The sequence below is a fragment of the Aquarana catesbeiana genome, linkage group LG01, assembly GCF_042186555.1.
Source record: "Aquarana catesbeiana isolate 2022-GZ linkage group LG01, ASM4218655v1, whole genome shotgun sequence".
In the NCBI taxonomy this organism is placed as follows: Eukaryota; Metazoa; Chordata; class Amphibia; order Anura; family Ranidae; genus Aquarana; species Aquarana catesbeiana.
In genome coordinates this window covers 596,116,477-596,139,267 of record NC_133324.1, presented here as the reverse complement: position 1 = coordinate 596,139,267, position 22,791 = coordinate 596,116,477, and the positions used below count along the sequence as shown (strand labels likewise).

General features: G+C 40.1%; 1 protein-coding gene across 2 annotated transcripts in view; it reads right to left on the bottom strand.

Annotated features, from left to right (window-relative positions):
- Positions 1–14,370: 14,370 nt before the first annotated feature.
- The window catches only part of UBXN8 (UBX domain protein 8), a 63,275-nt gene continuing 54,854 nt past the window's right edge, over positions 14,371–22,791 (bottom strand). For both annotated transcript variants that reach the window (XM_073598445.1, XM_073598453.1), the window contains exons 7-8: positions 17,609–17,683; positions 14,371–14,920 (exon numbers count right to left, since the gene is read on the bottom strand). In XM_073598445.1, coding sequence (XP_073454546.1) covers positions 14,756–14,920; positions 17,609–17,683 — 240 coding nt within the window. In that variant the 3' untranslated portion in view covers positions 14,371–14,755. The remainder of the gene's footprint in view (positions 14,921–17,608; positions 17,684–22,791) is intronic.

Here is a 22,791-nt window from a genome sequence, read left to right as displayed (position 1 = left end):
GGCATGCAATCCAAGCTGCTGCTAACAAAGCAAACAGAATATTGGCATGCATTAAAAAGGGGATTAACTCCAGAGATAAAATGATAATTCTCCTGCTCTACAAGACTCTGGTCCAGCTGCACCTAGAGTATGCTGTCCAGTTCTAGGCACCGGTCCTCAGAAAGGATGTACTGGAAATGGAGCGAGTACAAAGAAGGGCAACAAAGCTAATAAAGGGTCTGGAGGATATTAGTTATGAGGAAAGGTTGCGAGCACTGAACTTATTCTCTCTGGAGAAGAGACACTTGAGAAGGGATATGATTTCAATTTACAAATACTGTACTGGTGACCCCACAATAGGGATAAAACTTTTTTGCGGAAGGAAGTTTAACAAGATGCGTGGCCACTCATTAAAATTAGAAGAAAAGAGGTTTAACCTTAAACTACGTAGAGGGTTCTTTACTGTAAGAGCGGCAAGGATGTGGAATTCCCTTTCTCAGCGGGGAGCATTGATAATTTCATAAAACGAATAGATAAGCACCTGAACGACCACAACATACAGGGGAATACAATGTAATACTGACATATAATCACACACATAGGTTGGACTTGTGTCTTTTTTCAACCTCAACTACTATGTAACACTGGGGCAGAGATTCTGTCAGCTCTGCAGGGGCAGGATTAGAGGTGGTTGATGCCACGCCAGCTTCAGCCAGGAATGGTTGTATGCAACAATGGCACCAACCTTCTCTCCGCCCTCTGACAGGGACACTTGACCCATGTTCCATGTTTGGCACACGTCCTGAATTTGGTGGTACAGTGGATCTTGAGCAGGTACCCAGGCTTACAAGATCTCGTGAGGCAGGCCAGAAAAGTCTGTGGTCATTTCCATCGGTCAAACAATGCCAGTGCCCGGCTGGCTGACATTCAAAGGGGATGCAACCTGCCCACCAACCGCCTCATTTGTGACATGCCCACCAGGTGGAACTCAACGTTGGCAATGCTGCAGTGGCTGCACACACACAGCAGAGGGCAATCAATGAGTACCTGTGCAAGTATGGCACCAGGACAGGGTCAGGGGAGCTTGGCTTCTTTTTGCCACGCCAGTGGCTACTGATCAAGGATGCATGCACTGTCCTGTCACCATTTGAGAAGGCCACATGGATGGCGAGCAGTGGCAATGCATGCATTCTTACCTCTCAAGGCCCCCTTTATCCAGGTAGCATTCCTGCGGGCCCGCCAAACACACAGGAATAAGAGGAGGAGGATTGTGTCAGCATGGGTGTAGAGGATAACACTCAGCAGCAGTCTCAAGGGATGGTTTTCATTCCCCAGAGACCCAAGGAGTTGTACGTGGCTGGGAGGAGGTAGTTACGGATCATGTGATCCTTAGTGACCCAGAATCGAATGCCTCTGCAAATTTACGCTGCCTGACCTCCCCGATTCTGCAAAGCCTGCAAAAGGACCCTAGGATTCGTGGTATCATGGAGAGGGATCATTACTGGCTGGCAACCCTTCTTGATCCATGTTACAAGGGTAAGGTTGCAGAACTCATCCTGCCTTCACAGAGGGAGCAGAGGATGATACATCTTCAGGAGGCCTTGAAGAAAGGTTTGTGCAAAGCATTTCAAGACCCTGGGGGGGTTACAATTTCCTGGTGCTGGACAACATGTTGCTGAGGCTTTGTTCAGTCAGAGGAAGAGCGGTGGAGAAGGTGGTCGGCGGACCGATGCCTTTAAACAATATTTCAGTCCTCAGTGCCAAGGTCTGATCAGTTCAAGCAACCATCGCCAGCGTCTGCATTACATGGTGCAGGAATTTCTAGGGGCAAGAGCAGACCTGGAGACCTTTCCAACAGAGCATCCACTGATTTACTGGGTCTCGAGGATGGACCACTGACCAGAACTTGCTCAATATGCAACTGAGCTACTAACAGATATCACATTAACTGACCAAGAATTGTATGTGTTAGACCAAGGTTTAAAATTTGCACGCACCAAAAATATGGATAAATTGAAACATTTGTGGAACTGCAGAAATTTGGGAGGAAACTGAATCTAAAAAAACATTCTGCTACTAAGGAAGCTACCACTTGAAGTGTTACCACCTGAAAAGTACACACATAGTGGTTTACGTAATAAATCTACATTTTACCCCAAAACATCTGCACACCAGTTTATAGATGTGTTTAAAAAAATGGTAGAAGCAGATATAAGAGAAATTCCAATACAAAAAGACTTTATGGACAAATCAATCTGGGAAGGGATTAAGGGATTAGAACAATCAAACAAAGGAATAACGTAATTCGCCCAGCAGACGGGGGGGGGGGGTATTGTCATATTAAAAAATAGATTATGATACAGAAATGACACGCATTCTGAGTGATGAAAGCACTTATAAAAAGCTTACTAATAATCCTACTCGGAATTGAAAAATTTCAGTTACAAGAATTAGTGAATAATAGAGGGGACAACAACATTCTTAACAAAAGAGAAAAAAGATGTTTAGTTCCAGGTGCCCCCATAATGCTGGTGCTTTACCAAGTCCCAAAAATACATAAGAATACAGCCAAACCACCAGGCAGGCCAATACTGAGTGGTATAAATTCACTATTCTCCCGACTGGGAGAGTATATAGATGTTTTTCTCCAACCCCTAGTGGCGAAAAGCCCATCCTATTTAAAAGACAGCAAAGATGTCATCAACCATTTACAATATGTTGAAATCAATGAGAACAGCATCTTGGTCACAATAGACGTTGAGTCTTTGTATACCAACATTCGCCAACAAGACGCAATGAATGCAGTCAAAAGGGCACTGAATAAGTTCACTAATCTGAAATACAGACAGAGAAAATTTATTTTAAAGGGCCTGAGACTTGCTATGACCAACAACTTCTTTTGGTATGGGGGACAACATTATAGCCAAATCAAAGGCGTTTCTATGTGTTCCTAAGTGTTGTTAACATTTTTCTTAACAAATGGGAGGAAGAGGTAATATATGGTAACATCTGGCCTGACCTGCAGGTATACCGCAGGTACATAGATGGTATTTTGCTGGTATGGAAAGGAACTGAGTCCACTCTAGATGAATTCATTAACCATATCAACAGCAGTGTCTATGGCATAAAATTCACGGTAAAAGTTCATAAACAAAATATAGACTTTCTGGACCTCTATATCTTTAAACAAGAGGGTATGTTGAACATGAAGAGCACGGACAGGAATGGCTATATTCCAATCAGGAGTTGTCACCACCCCAAGTGGAAGATGGCCATTCCAAAAGGCCAATTCATGCGTATAAAGAGAAATTGTACCATTCATCGAGATTACATAGAACAAACGTTTTGATCCAAAGGTTCAAAGATAAAGGGTATCACCACAACATACTATTAAAGTAAGAGAACAGGTGGGAGGCATGGACAGGAATGGACTCCTAACAACAAAAAAGAAAGAAGAAAATTAGTATGATGTCACCTTCATCACAGGCTTTAATAAACAATTCAAGTTTTTGGAACAAAGTATGAAAAAATACTGGCCTATTCTACAAAAAGATCCCATTTTAAATAAAGTACTACAGAGTAAACCTAAATTATTGTATCGAAGGGCCCCAGGTCTAAGAACAAAGTTAGTAAGAAATATACCTGACCCCCCCAAGAAAATAGCAACCACTATGTTAAACTTGGAAGGATTTTAAAGATGTGGACCCTGAGAGCACATGGAGGGCTCCCAGGAAAAGGTCATCTTTCACCTCTCACTAAACCAATAAAGAATACCCCATTAAACCATTCATAACATGTGGCACTAGAAACGTAACTTACGTCCTGGAATGTACCCGCGGCTACCAGTATGTGGGCAGGACTTCTAGGACATTAACAAAACAAGTCAGTGAACACATAAACATACATAGTGGATTCCCAAAACATAGTGTTTCCAACCATTTTAGGATGGCGCACAACAAAGACCCAGCTGGACAATCCTATTATGTTCTTGACACCATTAACAGACATTGGGGGGTGCCAATATGATCCAAAAAACATCCCAGAACGAAATTAAATGGACTCCAAACTTTAATACCATTAGGGTTAAATGTAGAATTAGATCTTAATTGCTTAATTACAGATTATCAATGATTAAATCAATTTTTAGATTTTTTTATAATTTTCTAAAACCTCTAGATAATTACTATTATCTAAATGCGAGCAACAAAGTTTCCATGAGACATCTATCATTAGAGGTAAGAATTCACACTCCCAATGAGATGTATATTATGATACTAATTATTTTAATTTTATTTTTATCATAATAACTTATCACATCACTTATTTCACAGTATTATACAATATCATTTTACAACTAATAAATCTCATGTCAAAATGTATAATTTAATTATCACTATAAATCCAAATTCACTGTACTTTATTAAAATATATTTTAATATATTTTATTTAATACTATGTAATTTCACTTATTCACACAAACTGCAAATTTAGATTGCACCACTAGATGGCCTTTCTAAAATTAACATTCCTAGTTTAAATGCTATTCGCCTTATGACCACTTTAGGGCCTCCTTATTACTCACCTATATTATATATATATATATATATATATATATATATATAAAACAATAACATCAGTATGATCTCTGTACATGTCACCTTGTCACAGAATTTAGATTGTACGCTCCCCCTAAGTAGATAGCAGGTGTTTAATATAATTAACGAGATTCGAAGTTAGGGTATAAATGCCCTTAACCAACATGGTGGAATCAGAACTTCCTGATGATGGCTCTGTGATTGGCCAAAACGTGTAGAGGTTTTACCGTGTCATCGCGACACACTTCCGCCCATGTGAAACACCCGGGAATCGAGTATATGCCGGGTGCCAGGACTATAGGCACTTTTAAATGTGAGTGGAAATATTTAATTGTCTTTTACCAAATAAACTTGTTTGTAATGGCATTGCGCAATGAGGATATTCCTTTGTAATTTCCATCCATATGAAGTTTTTTTTGGCATGAGATGTCAGTCAACAGACTTCTACAGGTCTGTTGACTGACATCTCACATGCTTAAGAGACCATACTAGAGATAGCTGGTCAACATCAAGTAATGAGTGCACATCCATGTGGGGCACCCAATCTGAGCACATGGATACGTCATTTAAGCACGAGCACTTTATATTATCACCTATAGGGATTGTATCAGATGTATATGTGTGTATATGAACTTAATTAACACTAAGCGCAGCAAACTGTTTTTATATTGCCTATTGCTTTCTAGCAAATTTTTACTGCAGCTGGTGTATGGTTGAACATTTTTCTGATATCCATAGACGCTAAGGTTTAATTTTTTCTTGTCAATTGAGCTACTGGCCTGTCCTGCATCCAGCGTGCTTTCTGAAAGCACATTCAGTGTTGCTGGAGGGTTTGTAATGGATCAAAGAGTGTGCCTGTCCACAGACTCCGTTGATAGGCTCACAGTCATAAAAATGAATCAGTCTTGGATCAGCAGCTATCAAGCACCTGATGCTGATGTAACTGATTGAATTTGCTATGGATGTGGGATCCCTTGAAGACTGCCTATGCTGACTATCCTATTCCTCCTCAATCTTGATGATGCTAGCTTCCAACAATATTTTTGGTTTAGGGCACCACCACCACCCAAGGCTCAATTTTTCTGCCCCTGTTTAACAGGGGCATGTAATTACAATTTTTGATATAATGTTTCACAGCAGGGCCCATTCCTGCGCCCAACAAGAGTATCTGTGAGGGGTTACAGTGTTGTGGCACCATCACAAGGACCAATTTTTCTGCCTCTTTTAACAGGGGCATGTAATTAAAATTCTTGATATAATTTTTCAACGCAGGGCCCGTTCCTGCGTCCAACAAGAGTAACTGTGAGGGGTAACAGTGTTCTGGTACCACCAACACCTAAGGCCCAATTTTCTGCAGAGTATATAGGGTAGGCCGTATAGTATATATACTGCTGTTCAGAGTATTTAGTGCCTGGGGGACATCAACGGGATTTATTTTAAAATATGGGTGCGGGGTTCCCCTTAATATCCATACCAGACCTGAAGGGCCTGGTATGGATTTTGGGGGTGACATCCACACCATTTGTTTTTGGGATTTTTATCTATATTGCTGGGATCTGACAATACATTACAGCCGTGAGCAGTTTTAAATTACATTTTTTCCTTTAGAAATGTAATTTTGCTGTGGCACTGTTATAAACATGGGAAAAATGCGCTACTTCACAGGCATACTAAGGACACCCCCCAGGCACGATATTTAAAGAAATATTTCATTCTTATTGTTTCACTTGTTTCAAGCATTATTAAAATCACTGAGCCCCAAAAAAAACGGCCGTTTTAAAAACTTTTTTTTGCATTGATACACGTCCCATGGGACAGGACCCGGGTCCCCAAACACTTTTTATGGCAATAACTTGCATATAAGCCTTTAAAATTAGCACTTTTGATTTTTAACGTTCGTGTCCCATAGACTTTAACGGTGTTTGCACACATTTTTTGCCTGTTCTGCTTTCTATTGCGAACCAAACCAGGGGGTGTTCCGGCTCATCCCTAATAAGAGGCAAGGCCACACCCCCAAGCCTGTTTAAAGGGGAGGGGGGGAATAGGGAAAGACTGCCACGCATCGCAGCCCCGGGGTCAAAAAAAATCTTGTCACCCCCCCTCTTCCTGAAAAGGGGGTTCACTCAGGGCTAAAGGAAGTATACTATATTGTATCACACTGTTTCTAATACCCCTATATTACAGCAATAAAAGCCAGTGTGTATAACTATAGATATTTATGTATATATGGCGATTTGAATTTTACAGACAGTTTGGCTCAATAAAGAAAGATGTATTAATGTGGATGAGTGATAAATTGTTTGATTATGGTGTGGCAGGTCGCTAGAAAAGTGGGTGACTTCCACCCTGTTTGGCAATGTAATAATGTGACCTGACACAACCTAATCATAGCAGTGGCAAACCTCAATCCCTAATATATGTTTAAACAAAAAATGAAGAGGAAAGAATGGGACTTTATATGAGGCATGTCACTGAATAAATATCTAGATTATATTGATCATTAAATTGTTTATTAATTCCAAATCAAGTTAAAAAGTATCAGTAATCTTTGGTAAAAGGCATGATATACTGTAAATAACAGTTAACCCATATACACATACAATTATTATGCAAAGTAAATACAACATAAATAGCAGTACAATTTCATAGATCATTCATCCATTAATAATAAACATAAGCAATTGCTCTTAGTGAGCCAAACTTGTCTGGCCATCAGTTCAAAGTGTACTCGACGCACGTTTTATGGCTCACTCCACTCATCAGGAGTAAAATGCTCTGAAATTAAATCAATAACGTATCTATAAATATAGGATACCCTTTAAAAAGAGAACCATCTCTCAAAAAAGGGGGGGTCTATAACTTACAAAATAGTCCAATAGCGACGCCCAACCTATATCCAAGGGAAGACGGGGGATAGGGATGATAATCCCCCCCCGGGGCTGAAGTGAGGAATCCCATCCGAACTGGGGACAGCAGCCAGGTGAATACCAGGCAACCATATCACAACCATATGAATCTTGTGTGTGCTTGATAACCCACACTGCTCTGCAAGGATATGTAAATGAGACCATGTGAGATGAATGAACTGTTGATAAGGTGAACCTATACCAAGGACTAAAGGAAGGTGATATATGGTGTGTGATTGCTGCAGTGAACTGAAGTGTTCTAACTAAAAGGACTGCTACCACTCTTCTTTGCAAAAATACTCTCTTTCAGATTGCGAGGACATCTCCTGTGCACAGCCCTCTTCAGATCACCCCACAGATTTTCAATCGGTTTCAGGTCTGGGCTCTCTCTAGGCCATTCCAAAACATTAATCTTCTTCTGGTGAAGCCATTCCTTTGTTGATTTGGATGTATGCTTTGGGTCGTTGACATGCTAAAAGATGAAGTTCCTCTTCATGTTCAGCTTTCTAGCAGAAGCCTGAAGGTTTTGTGCCAATATTGACTGGTATTTGGAACTGTTCCTAATTCCTTCTACCTTGACTAAGGCCCCTGTTCCAGCTGAAGTAAAACAGCCCCAAAGCATGATGCTGCCACCACCATGCTTCATGGTGGGTATGGTGTTCTTTTGGTGATGTGCGGTGTTTTTGCGTCAAACATATCTTTTGGAATTAAGGCAAAAAGTTCAACCTTGGTTTCATCAGACCATAACACATTTTCCCACATGCTTTTGTGAGACTTTAGATGTGTTTTTGCAAAATTTACCAAACTTGAATGTTTTTCTTCATAAGAAAAGGCTTTTGTCTTTCCGCTCTACCCCATAGCCCAGAAATATGAAGAATACGGGAGATTTTTGTCACATGTACCACACAGCCAGTACTTCCCAGATATTTCTGCAGCTCCTTTAAAGTTTCCGTAGGCTTCTTGGCATCCTCCCTGACCAGTTTTCTTCTCGTCTTTTCATCAATTTTGGAAGGACGTCCAGTTCTTGGTAATGTCACTGTTGTGCCATTTTTTCTCCACTTGATGATGACTGTCTTCAATGTTCAATGGTATATCTAATGCCTTGGAAATTCTTTTGTACCCGTCTCCTGACTGATACCTTTTAACAATGAGATCCCTCTGATGCTTTGGAAGCTCTCTGCGGACCATGGCTTTTGCTGTAGGATGCGACTAAGAAAATGTCAGGTAAGACCTACTAGAACAGCTGAACTTTTTTTGGGGTTAATCAGAGGCACTTTAAATGATGGCAGATGTGTGCTGACTCCTATTTAACATGAGTTTGAACGTGACTGCTTAATTCTACATCCCCAGTTATAAGAGGGTGTGCACACTTATGCAACCACATTATTTTAGTTTTTTATTTTTACTTCCCCCCACCTAAAAGATTTCAGTTTGTTTTTGAATTGAGTTGTACAGTTTATAGGTTGCATTAAAGGTGGAAAAAGTTCTGAAATTATTTATCTTTGTCTCATTTTTTCACATCACAGAAATATGACATTTTAACAGGGGTGTGTAGACTTTTTATATCCACTGTACATAGCATAATATTTCCAGGATCATTGGTACATCTTAAATCCATACCATTGCGATGGAGATGTGTTCACTGGAGTAAACAAAGTGATACCTAAGTCATAGATGTGGATAAAGAACTTGGAATCTTATAAAATTTAACTGTTGGAAGGAGACACCATAACCACTGATGTAGCATAAAGATTTTTCGGTTTTAAAGCTTACTGCTGGTAAGTGGGGACCCAGGAAGGGAGCACAGAGTGGCACTGGAATCCTCACAAGCAGTAACTGAACACGTGTTGGCCCTTTATTTGCACAGATGGACTTAATCTTTGATTGCACTTTATGAATTATATGTTTGCACTTTATCCACTTCAGCCTCGGAAGGATTTTCCCCCTTAATAACCAGACTATTTTTTAGAATACGACACCGCAACGCTTTAACTGACAATTGCGCGGTCGTGCATTGTTGTACCCAAACAAAATTGACATCCTTTTTTTTCCCCACAAATAGAGCTTTCTTATGGTGGTATTTGATCACCTCTGTGGCTTTTATTTTTTGCGCTATAAACAAAAAAAGAGTGACAATTTAAAAAAAAAAAAGCAATAGGTTTTACTTTTTGCTATAATAAATATCCCCCAAAAATATAAAAAAACAAATTTCTTCCTCAGTTTAGGGCAATATGTATTCTTCTACATATTTCTGGTAAAAAAAAAAAAAAAAAAAAAAAAAAATCGCAATAAGCGTATATTGATTGGCGCAAAAGTTATAGCGCCTACAAAATAGGGGATATGTTTATGGCATTTTTATTATAATTTTTTTTTTACTAGTAATGGCGGCAATCTGCAATTTTTATTGGGACTGTGACATTGCATCGGACACTTTTGACACATTTTTGGGACCACTAACATTTATACTGTGATCAGAGCTAAAAATGGCCACTTATTACTGTATAAATGTCACTGGCAGGGAAGGGGTTAACACTAGGGGGCGATCAAGGGGTTAAATGTGTATCCTAGGGAGTGATTCTAACTGTGGGGGGATGGAACTGCCTGAAGGAGGAGACATATCGCTGTTCATACTTAGTATGAACAACAGACGTGTCTCCTCACCCCTAACTGAATGGAGATCTGTCTGTTTACATTGACAGATCTCCGTTCTGTGTCTCTCAGGAGCGATCGCGGGTGCCCGGCGAACACGCGCATTGGCTCTGTCAACGCGCCGCGGGCGTGCCCCCGGTTGCGTGCGCCTCCTAGTGGTCTTAATGTAGCCAACATATACCTACAACGATTTGTCCAGGCGAGCCAACCTTCCACATTATAACTGCGGCGGCTGGTCGTCTAGTGGCAATTCAGTCACATTGATTATTTATGGTAATGGAGCAGAGCTAAGTATAATTTTTTTGCATTTCTTTTAGGGATTTTTTTACCTTACACAATAGCAGCAGCCCATCAATTCAAATTAATTTAATTTATTTTGTATTAATTGTACACACCATAGCGTGGGTTTTTTATAAAATTTTCATTTCTGCCGCTTGCCAGCAGGTGGGGTATACCTGCTGTAGGTCTGTTTGTTCACGAGATCAAAAGGAAAGTAAAACATTTTCTCTAGCAAAAGAAAAAGAGGGACTAAATGCCCTGTCGTTAAATTAGAATTTTAACATGGGATATGAATTGCCTCCTCAGAGTTGCACTCTGTGTGTCAATTGGCACAGAGGGGGCCTCAGGAGTCAGTCATTGACGGTGCCCATGCTGGACAATGGTAAAGTGATGGAATACAGCAGGCGCCTGACTGATCCAATCATGGCCTGAAAGGCTTCGACCGAGTGGGCGTGTCCGCGAACTGCAGAGGTGTGGCTGCGAGTCGGTTTTGTGATTGACCGGACACGCCCCATGCTGATGATACGTGACCCTTGTTGGGAATAAACAAGCATTGGAAGGCATTTTCTCTAGCAAAAGAAAAAGAGGGACTAAATGCCCTGTCGTTAAATTAGAATTTTAACATGGGATATGCATTGCCTCCTCAGAGTTGCACTCTGTGTGTCAATTGACACACAGAGGGGGCCTCAGGAGTGAGCATACACAAGAGCCCCCCTAACAAGCAGCTTGCTATGGGGGCACTTGGGGGGCCAACAGGGGACCTGGGAAGAGGAGGATCAGGGCTGCTCTGTGCAAAACTATTGCACAGAGCAGGTAATTATGACATAGTTACATAGTAGGTAAGGTTTAATAAAGACAACAGTCCATCCATTTCAACCTGGATGTAAAATGTTTATCATTTTAAAGTAGGGCTGCGGAAATTAATGATTAATTCCTCGACTAATCATTAATTTTTTGATCGATCAAAATTCTTTTGATCGGTACTCACCTCTCCGCCGGCTTCCAGGTTTTCAGGGAGTTCCATTGGAGATCTGGTGACGTCACGGACATTGACATCACCAGACTCCTCCCCCCTTTTCACAGTCATTGACGGTGCCCACGCTGGACAAAGGTAAAGTGATGGAATACAGCAGGCGCCTGACCGATCCAATCATGGCCTAAAAGGCTTCGCCCAAGTGGGCGTGTCCGCAAATTGCGGAGGTGTGGCTGCAAGCCGGTTTTGTGATTGGCCGGACACGCCCCATGCTGATGATACGTGACCCTTGCTGGGAATAAACAAGCATTGGAAGGCATTATGAAGGTGAGTGTGTTGTCTGTACTGGATAGGTCAATTGCGGAGGAGGAATCGTGGTGATTTAAAGTATATATACAGCTTGAATCTGTATTTTGGTTTTAGATTAGGTCATGCAGAGAGAAAACACCTCTCGGTTTAGGCTTTGCCTTGTGCATCCCAGTGTGGAGCTTTCATTTCACTTCCTGTCCCAGAGACACAATGGGAAGTGAAATGGCATTCTCATTTTAGATGGTTGTCAACAGGACTAGTATACCCATTGGAGGCATTACCCAGATAGCAAGCAATTGAGCTGCAAGTTTGAAAATGTCTTGTTAAAGTGGAGGTCCACCCTAAAAACAAATTTAACATTAAAAGACTCCTTAAAATTTTAAAGTCGTGGATTGTGGAAACTAACTAGTGTCGGGTGATTGCATATAGTGTATACCACATTTACCACTGACTAATGCAGAGTTGCAATGCAAGGAGATCAGCTAAAAGTAGTTGGGTCTGTATGTGTGTTATAATTAATCGAAATTAGTCGATTAATCGATTAAAAGAAAAATCGATTAATCGAACATGAAAATTTTAATCAGTAACAGCCCTATTTTAAAAGGGGAAAAAAAGGGAAGCTGTACAATCACTTTAAATCTTCAGAGAGTTCACAGGTCTTCTTAAAATGAGCTATTATAATTTTTGAAGTATTGATAAATAGGTGTTATATTTATGAACTGGCTGTGTCTATATGATTACAACAAAACATATTTAACAAGATTTTACCTTGCAGTGCAAAACACTAAGAGTCCACTTATACTTTTTCCAGTAAAGCGCAATACCAAACATATTATGTTGGAAGTCTGTTCTGTCTCATAATTTTATCAGTTTAAGATTTAAAATTGATTTTCACTCCCACCGTGACCCAATAAAAAATAAATGAAAGAGAATCTGCCAATGATCCATTGACTTCTATTTGTGTAAAGAATCCAGTAATAGCACCACTTGGGATGAGACACAATGAATGTGTAAATCTTTTTAACAAAGGAACTGCACTGCATTAGCTTAGAATGGTAATCCCCAAATGATGAAAAAAGTACACTTTCTGAAAGAGGTGGTTATGGAGAATAGCTGAATGAATTTTCTAACATTCACAAGCAACCTGTTAGCATGTCAATGTTTATTCTTTCTGAAAGCAGATAAAATGTTGAGTCTCCATGAGTCTTCATTAGTCTTGTAGTTTCTATTTTAAAACATATTCTCAATAGCAGACTGACATACCATCAAAAGATTAAAACATGAAATAAAGAATATGGAGATTACTATTGCTGACCTATACTTCTGAAAATGATAGTTGTCAGGCTTTTATGCTAATCAAATATATTCACCATTTTCTGTGTCACTCTTGAGAAAGCCTTACAGAACTTTTGACTTTGACTGTCTACTTGCTCTATGCTCATTCCAACTTGGTCGTTCAAAAAGTATTGATGTTGGGGCAACCAAGCAGCTAGCATGTTCAGGAAGAGGTCAGCAATAGAGGCCTCCATATTTCACTCAGTACAGTTTTCTTTGGGGATGTGCCTGAACTGCAATGGTTAATTGCTTCTTTTGGTCTAGAGAAAAAAAAAAAGATTTACTTACCCAATTCTCTACCCTGCAGCTAGACCAGTCCCTGCAGCATTTTTTCCTCCGTGCTTTAGCGGTCTAGGGTCCTGACCTCATCAGGACAAAAGCAGAGTCCAAAGCTCTGCCTTGGACATCATGACGCCAGGGACAGTCTACTGGTGGAGCGTGGGGGACAGGTAAGTAAAACCTTTTCTCCTCTACCCTCAACATAATGAGCTATTAACCCCTATGGTGCAGTCACAGCCCTACTGCAAGGGATAATTGTTTAGTTGCCCAAAGTTGCGATTTAAGTAACTGCATTAGGACACAACCAGCAAAAATATTTTTTTACTGTTGCTTTATGGTATAAACCAGGGGTCCTCAAACTTTTGAAACGGGGGGCCCAGTTCACTGTCCCTCAGACTGTTGGGGGGCTGGATCAATGCAGCCTCACCAGTGCCCATCAAACGCAGCCTCTCCAGTGCCCAGCAATGCAGCCTCACCAGTGCCCAGCAATGCAGCCAGCCTCTCCAGTTCCCAGCAATGCAGCCAGCCTCTCTAGTGCCAAGCAATATAGCCAGCCTTTCCAGTGCCCTGCAATGCAGCCAGCCTCACCAGTGCCCAGCAATGCAGCCAGCCTCACAAGAGCCCAGCAATGCAGCCTCTCCAGTGCCCATCAATGCAGCCAGCCTCTCCAGTAAACAGCAGCGGTCAGGGTAAATGGCCTTGGTCATAGTTTGAGGACCCCTGGTATAGACCATAGGTTATTATAAAGCAAAGAGGTGGTCATCCTTTTTCCAAATCAGTGATTCTGTTTTTGAATTTTCTGACATGTTGGTGGTATATCTTTATCTTGAATGTTATAAGTTGCACTAGTAAATACAGCTAGATAAAAGAAAAACTGTGTCTTCATTTCAGGCTGCAAAGGAACAAAATGTGAGTATTTTAAAGGGGGGTGATTCTTTACTATACCCACCGTACTGTCTACCTAACAACATAACAGTTTGACCAACTTACCCATAATTATCTCGCTTCAAGGCTGCCTTGGGGTGCATGTCAAAGTCTTTCAAAAAGGCAATCAGCACCTCCAATCTAGCATAAATATAAATAAAACTTTAATTCTGAAAATAAAATCATCACAAACTGTTGTAGTAAAATCCTGCTCAAGCCAAATAACATTTAGATCTTTACAAGTTTCTTTACAAAAAAATGCATACTTGAACATTGAAAGTGAAGCAATTAGATTGGTCAGGCCAGCAAGTAATAATATTATGGAATGCCAGCTTATTATGTAATTTTTTTCAAAACATTTACAAAGGTGCCAAATAGACCCCTGAATTGTGTAAATGGCCCCAGCTCTAGTGTCATGTGCCAATATCACAGCAGGATAGTCTTCCGCAGTCAGGTATCAAAAATAGAATTTTGCAGGGCTTGTAGTACCCCAAGTAGGGCCACAACAGTATTATGTTCATATAATATCACAGTACATCTTTTTCTTCAACATTCAAAACTGTATGTTTTGTAATGCCGATATTCTCCAGTGTTAAGTCTTTTCTCAGTTCAAGATAAGATTTAGGAATTGGTGTGCAAATTGTATAAAAAACAGGGTGGTATCCAATTTTCATCATCCAGTCCAATAATACCTGCAAAATAAAAACCACAGAAAACAGTCTGTTAGTGCAAATTGTAAAACAACTATCACAAAAATTCCATGTTTCGTACACTTATACAGTAAAAGGTGACCGCTATATGCAAACTGACAATTTCATATTCAAGTCAAGTAACCCAGAGAAACGCACTCATCTTTTTTTTTGTGCTTTTGCCAGTGCCATGGATGGAATGTTGTTGAGGGACACCAGTTCTTTTCTCTTCTCCTATATGGTTTCTCTAAATAGAACTGTACAAGCATTGAACTTGCTGCTGTGTTTTTCTTGGTCATTCTTTAGGGGCAATGCGTTTCTGTATCGACTTAAGAATGCAGCTATTGTATCTGATTCTTCTGGCTGTGGATTGTTATTCTCCAGGAATGAGTCAGATCTGTACACATTATTCACAAAGAATTGATGTAGAAAAAGAGAAGTGATGGCAGAAAAAAGTATGAATAGATCTATGTGTTTCCCAAGCATGGTTGAATTCACTTATTGTTGATTAACTCACAACTACTCTTTCACTGAAATAATACTTCATAATGTTAGTTTTGAACTTTCTTCCTGCTAGCTTGAGGTCATATCCTGTGTTCTTGATTTTAACTTCATATTGATTTATGTCACCCCTTTGCCTTCTTTCCTCCAAACAGTACATATTAAGTTCCCAAAGTCTCTCCTGATATTTTATGCCTTAGACCTTTCACCTTTTTTGTTGTCCGTCTCTGGACTTGTTCTATCTTATCTTTTTGTAAGTGAGGCCTCCAGAACTAAACACAGTGGGGTTGATTTACTATAACTGGAGTGCAAAATCAGGTGCGGCTTCCATTTTTTTTTTTGGGTCAAAGTTTAAATTTAACAATTTAGCTGCACCAGGATTTTGCACTCTCCAGTTTTAGTAAATCAACCTCAGAATTCTAAATGAGGTCTAACTAAAGATCTATATAGGGGAATAAGGACCTCCTTCCTCCTGCTGGTGATCCCTCTAGTGATGCATCCTAAAACTATTTGCTTTTCCCACTGCATGGCGACACTCTTTGCTCATTTTGCAATCTTCTAAAATAAGTACCCCCAAATCTTTTTCCTCTTTAGTGCTGGTCAACACTGCACCCCCAATATTGTACTGAAGGGATTCTTTTTCCCTAGGTGCATAATTTTACATCTGGAAACACTGAACTGCACTTTCCACCACTTTGACCAATTTTTCAGCAATGCTAAATCCTGCTCTATGTTACAGACACTTCCAGGGATATCAACCCTATTACATAGCAAGAAGGAGGGTTTCACCGTATCAGATCAAAACTGTAGGTGCCATATCCGTACTATATATTTGAGATAATAAGGAAATCCCCCTTTGTTGGGACTTTGTAGGCAACATACACATGTGTTATGCAAAAGATTGCATTTATTAAATATGCATAAAAATACGACCATAGAAAATGATCGATTATTAAAAGAACATCAAAGTTTATACAAAAAATGTACACATATGAAAAACGACAAAAACAAAAAAACAACAAGTTACATGAAAAATATGACAACAAAACTGTAACGGGGTACTGGGGATTACTATATACCGGAGAGTACAATTTTGTTGTCATATTTTTCATGTAATTTGTTGTTTTTTTGTTTTTGTCGTTTTTCATATGTGTAAATTTTTTGTATAAACTTTGATGTTCTTTTAATAATCGATCATTTTCTATGGTCGTATCTTTATGCATATTTAATAAATACAATCTTTTGCATAACACATGTGTATGTTGCCTACAAAGTCCCAACGATGGGGGATTTCTTTTTTTTCTCAACCCTATTACATACCTTTGTATCTTCAGAAAAAAAAAAAAAAAAAACATACCTTAAACACCAAACCTAAAGTTACATCACTTACAAATAGACTAAAAATAGAATAGGACCTAGTACAGAGCCTTGTGGTACACCATTAGTATGTATGTAGCTGCATTTAGCCATCAATGTCACTGAAGCAATACATAGCACTGTAGCAGCAGCCTCTGTCTAATTATGGATATGTTTCCTCTTTTATGGGCAGCAACAAGTGTGAGCCAGGAAGCTGAGGAAATATTATTGGTTTGAGGTTAGCTCAACTGACTGCACAAAGCATAAGAAAAAAAGTTAAAAATATATTTTCTGTAGGTTCTTGACAAAGACTTAACATTATACATGTAACATATGGAACACAAATCCCCACTTCTATTTTCATGTTAGAATGTATTTAAAGTAGATGTTCTATTAGTATATGGCTAGTACCCACCTAAAGAATGTGCTGCAGCTCACCACCTTCTTAAGAAATAGGACATGTGGTACAATTATCTAAGTACATTAAGCAGGTTTATTGAAATTAATGGTATCCGTGTGATTCTGCTATGCTCAGATGTGAACAGAGCCTTATGATTTCATAGAAAGCAGGTGGTAGGAGCCTTTAAAACATGAAAGAGGAGCCTAAAGCTCTACCTACAGGCTGGACATAAAAACATATTTTTTTTAGTCCTGACAATACTCAAAAAATATATATACAAAGCCACTATACATTCCCTTCAACTCTGGTTAATAAAATCAGTTCTGGGATCCCAGATCTGTACGATCGTGTATTAGTAGCCAGAGATATATGGATCAACACCATATTAAACTGTAACATTTGGTTATGTATCAGAGGTTTCTTGCAATACTTACAAGAGAACTGTAAGACTTGTAAAACCGTCTTTTATAAACACGCCCACTAGGACACCGTAAAGCAATGGTGACCACCTGTAGGAAAGATGACATTACATTAATCCTAGCTAAAAAATTACATTTTTTCTCTTAAAATATTCAAGAATGTTACCAAGGTATGTTAAAATCGAGAGCATGAGGACTGCGACAGTTATTATTTTAGGGTGTTACAGCACTACATTGTAACGTTGATGTAAGTGTTATATGTTAAAAGACAATTATAATACAGCACAATGCAGTGGCCAGCTATGACTTTCTATTCATCTCAGTAGTAGGGACAGTCCAATGGAAACATGATTTTCTTTTTTATTTACACCAGTACAAGCCATCAGGCTTATTGCACTGTTTTAGTGTAATGTATAACCCAAGTAACCAATCAAAATATTCTCTCTGGTCTGATTATAATAAATAGGATTCTAGTGGTCTCCTGTTGGTTACCACAGTTTGCACAATATTAAGAGATTAGTCAGTGAATGTTATGAGACAGTCCTGACAAAATTGGAACTAATAATTTTTAGTTTTCATACTTGCAACAGGCCTCATCATGTCCAAAAAGACCAAACAATTCTGTAAATGTGAACATACTGCATGCACAGCCTAAACTGTTAGATTTTTTTTATGTGGTGGATGCCTCACGGCAGCTCTCCACACACCGCTTCTACATCTCCTAAGGGACATAGAGACAGAAATGTTTGAGATGTAGGCATGAGGAAATAGAACAAAAGAATAGCAAGGGGATACGGTAATCTGTATATTTGGGCAGAGGAGACTTGCTCCTGATGATATCAGAGTCTCCAGAATTCCAAACTGGCAGGATGCTGTCAAGATCCCGAGGGTTAGGGAGATGCTATGGTTAAGATGTAATCGTCTGAATAGAAAAAGGTGTTCCAGTAGAATTACCTAAGGTTGAATGCTTCCTCTTTGCATCTGCCAAACCATGAGAAAGATCCAGACATCCACTTCTCAAGATTCAAATTAATCTTATTCGGTAGTGGAAGAAAAAAAAAACAATTATACAGCGATCAGTGCTAAAAATAGCCACTAATTACTGTATAAATTACACTGGCAGGAAAGGGGTTAACACTTGGGGGCGATCAAGGCGTTAAGTGTTCCCTAGGGAGGTTTTTCTAACTGTGGGGGGAGTGGACTGACTGGGAGTAGAGAGAGATCACTGTTCCTGATCACTAGGAACAGATGATCTCTCTCTACTCCCCTGTCAGAATGGGGATTCGTTTGATTACATTGACAGATCCCTGTTCTGGCTCTCTGCTCAGCAACCACGGTTGGCCAGCGGACATCGCAGCCACCGGGCACGCGCATTGGTTCCGGCAACGCAGGAGCGCCTGCTACTGCAGTTGAAGCGGCCGCCGTACAGCTACGGCGATTCGCGCAGCCTTGCCAACCTGCCGCAGTATGACAGCAGCTGGTCGGCAAGCGATTAATCTGTTCTGTACGGCAGGTAATGATGCTTCTGGAACAGTATTAGGCAGGAAGGATGAAATCCATAGTTTGCCCAGAATGGGGACTGATTGGTGGTAGCATGAACAGAATTATTGTATGCAAATTCGGCACAAGGGAGCAAGGCTACCCAATTATCTTGAGCAAAAGAAGAAAAGCAACAGAGATATTGCTCTAGAGTCTGATTTGTCCTCTCCATTTGGCCATTATTCTGCGGATGATAGGCGGAAGACAAGCAGACTTCAATGTTCAAGGCTTTGCAGAGAGCCCTCCAGAACCTGGAGGTAAGTTGCACGCCACTGTCGGATACAATGCTGTTTGGCAGGCCATGTAACCTAACTATATCTTTGATAAAGAAGTGTACTGTATCCATAGCCGAGGGAGTACCTACCAGGGGCAAAAAGTGGGCCAACTTTGACATGCGATCTACTACCAACAGAATAGTGGAGAACCCTTTTGAGGGGGGCAAATCCATTTTAAAGTCCATGGATAACATCTTCAAAGGGTGGTCTGGGGCTGGCAGTGGTCTTAACAGACCCCAAGCTTGAGTGTGACTACCTTTATTTTGAAGACAGGTTGTACAGGAACCCATGTAATCCTTGCAATCTTGCCTTAGATTAAATCGCTGAATAAGCTCAAGAGTTTTGTGGACCCGATATGGTCAGTCAGCTGGTGGTCACGGAAGGTTTTCAGGACCTGGAGTCTGGCTCCTTGGGGTACAAAATCTTGTCTCCGTGCCACAGAAGTCCTTTCTGTTTTCTGAGTGCAGAAGTCTCAGATTCAGAGCATTATGCTGAGGTCTGTTCAAGAGTAGTCTTCAGATCAGGTTGGATCAGAAGGAAATTCTGAGGGGACAAGATAGTGCTGGGGATGACAGTCTCAGGAGTCTCTGGGAACATGCGTGAGAGAGCATCTGCCTTCCCATTCTTGGATCCTGGGTGATAGGTGAGATAAAAGGTAAATCTGGAAAAGAACAAAGCCCACCTGGCTTGCCGTGGTCTTAGACGTTTGGCGGATCTGAGATACCCCAGGTTTTTATGATTGGTGAATATCAACATGAGGTGAGCTGCCGTCTAGTAGATATTGCCATTCTTCTAGTGCAACATTTATGGCCAGAAGTTCCCGATCCCCCACATCATAATTTCTTTTGGGCTGGCTCAATTTTTGGGAGAATAAAGCTACTGAATGCAATAATGCTTTAAGACCTTGACGTTGGCACAGGACAGCACCTGTGGCAACTTCTAATGTATCGACCTCCAAGACATAGGGCAGAGCTGGGTCTGGGTGTTGCAGAATGGGAGCGGAGGTGAACAAGGCCTTTAGTTTATCAAAAGGCGCTTGAGCATCCTGGGACCACTGAAAAAGGGTGTGGCAAGTCTGCTGAGTAATCGGAGCAATAATGCTAGAAAATGTATCTTCGCTGGAAGTTAACAAACCCCACAAAGCTTTGGATGCCCTTCTCATCTGTGGGGGCACTCCAGCATGGTGGATACCTTCTGAGGGTCCATGGCCACCCCATCTATGGAAATGATTAGGCCTAAGAATTGTATGAACGTCTTTTCAAATTCACACTTCTCTGCTTTCGCGAGAGAGTCCACACTCTCTCAGAGTGGCTAGCACCTTTTAAACATGGGTTCTGTGCAGCTCCAAGGTGGCAAAGAAGATGAGGACATCATCCAAATAAATGATCTGGAAGTTATCGAGGAACGCTCTAAAAATGTTGTTTACAAAATGCTGGAAGGTAGCTGGGGCATTATATAATGGCATAAAAAGATATTCAAAGCGCGTTTGAAAGGCTGTCTTCCATTCATCTCCCTCACGAATGCGCACAAGATTGTAGGTGCCCCGTAAGTCCAGCTCAGTAAAGACTTGGGCAGCCTGAAATCTCTGGAAGAGCTCAGGAATGAGAGGAGAGGATAACGGCTTTTAATGATGATCTTGTTGAGTTCTCTGTAGTTTACACAGGGCTTGAGGGTATGGTCTTTTTTCTCCACAAAAAAGATGCTTGGACCAGCTGGGGAAGAATGAAGGACAAATTAACAAAAATTCCTCTTATAGTGGGATTTCATAGGCAACTCAAGTATAGACAAAATATGTTTAAAAAATAATTTATTTTATTAAAGTTCCTTATAAAATATTATTTAATATTCATATATAGTACATGTGAAGCTCTGTGCTTCATATCACCTTTAATACATATGACATTATGGAAATAACAAATTATTTACAGAAAGTTTTTATAGTGGTGTCTCCTAGCTAGACGCAAGTATTGCACCATAGACAACACATTCCAGCCATCAAGAAGCTGGAGAAATCCAACGCGTTTTAACAATTTCAAAAGAGGTCTTCTTCAAGGATTATGTACCACTCTGCAACATAGATCACCTTTTTTTTTTTTTTTTTTTTTTTTTTAGAATCATCATAACACTTATATGGCATCATTTTGTATCATATCTCACACTATGAACTTACATAGTATTATCTTTCTGGTCAAAAATGCCTTTCCCAAAGTGTTATATATACAGGCAGCACTGAGGCTTCAAAACACAAGGAGCATTTGGTCGCCCGAATCAATGGGGTGGACAATACACCCAATCCTCGTGTTCTAAGTGACAATGGGTGAATCCCAACAAGAATTTAATATTCTCTTTCCAAAAGATATTCCCGCTGATATACATATCTGACGGAACTAAAAACCACATTAAGTGTGTAGCTACATACAATATCTAAGATGGGGGACCTACAAGGCAGGGAATGAGAGGAATTGATGTCCAATATTCAGACTAATTTTAAAACTAAAGAACAGGTGGAGTCAGATGTATCCTCTCTATTTTCTAGTCTGAAAAAAAATCTTGAGAAAAAAATCTGCCTTATTAAGTCCTTTGAGAGATACATACGGGAAAATATAAACCCCATTGGGCTTAGAATTCAAAATGTCCCTACATTGGATAATATAACAAATGATATGAAAAAAAGAGTGGGAAAGTAAATTGAATGAATGCTCAAAAAAAAAACTTAATGGTTTTGCTACAAGAGGAGTATTTACGACAACTTAAAAATCTTGATAAAGACATTGGTTCCTTATATGCACAACTGGCCCCCCTGAAGGTCCATGAACAATACAATGAACAGGAAAAAAAACTCATAGAACATCTAGAAATACACAGCAAAGGAATTCTCCAGAAAAAAAGTATTGGAGAGACAAAACGCATAACCGAGACTCAGCAGACAGGTGGCCTACACGGTGGAATAGACACACCAGTAAGCAAGAATTCAAATAAATCCAATGACACAGTGAGGAAAAATGGGAAAGAACTGGGCGCCACGCCAAAAACTCGTTAAGGTAGATTTTAGACAAGCACTATATGAGTCAACCACACAAGACACACAAAGGCATAGAACTGTACATGGTAAAGACCACACAGAAGGAGGATTAACTATTATTAATCTGTCATCTCACTGGCTAACGGAAGAAGAGAAACAGGTGCTGTCCCTGGGGCTCTCTTTCTGTCCCAATAAAAGTATAGGCAAATTTGAGACCATCAAATATGTACATTTATTTTCTAGAAAATTACTATTTAAAAAGTATGTAGTTTAAACAGGCAAAAAAGGAAGAGGAGGTCAATCCTAATCTTACAGCGGTGGATTTCAGAGCCATTCAGGATCTGAACCTGCTGATCCAAGAA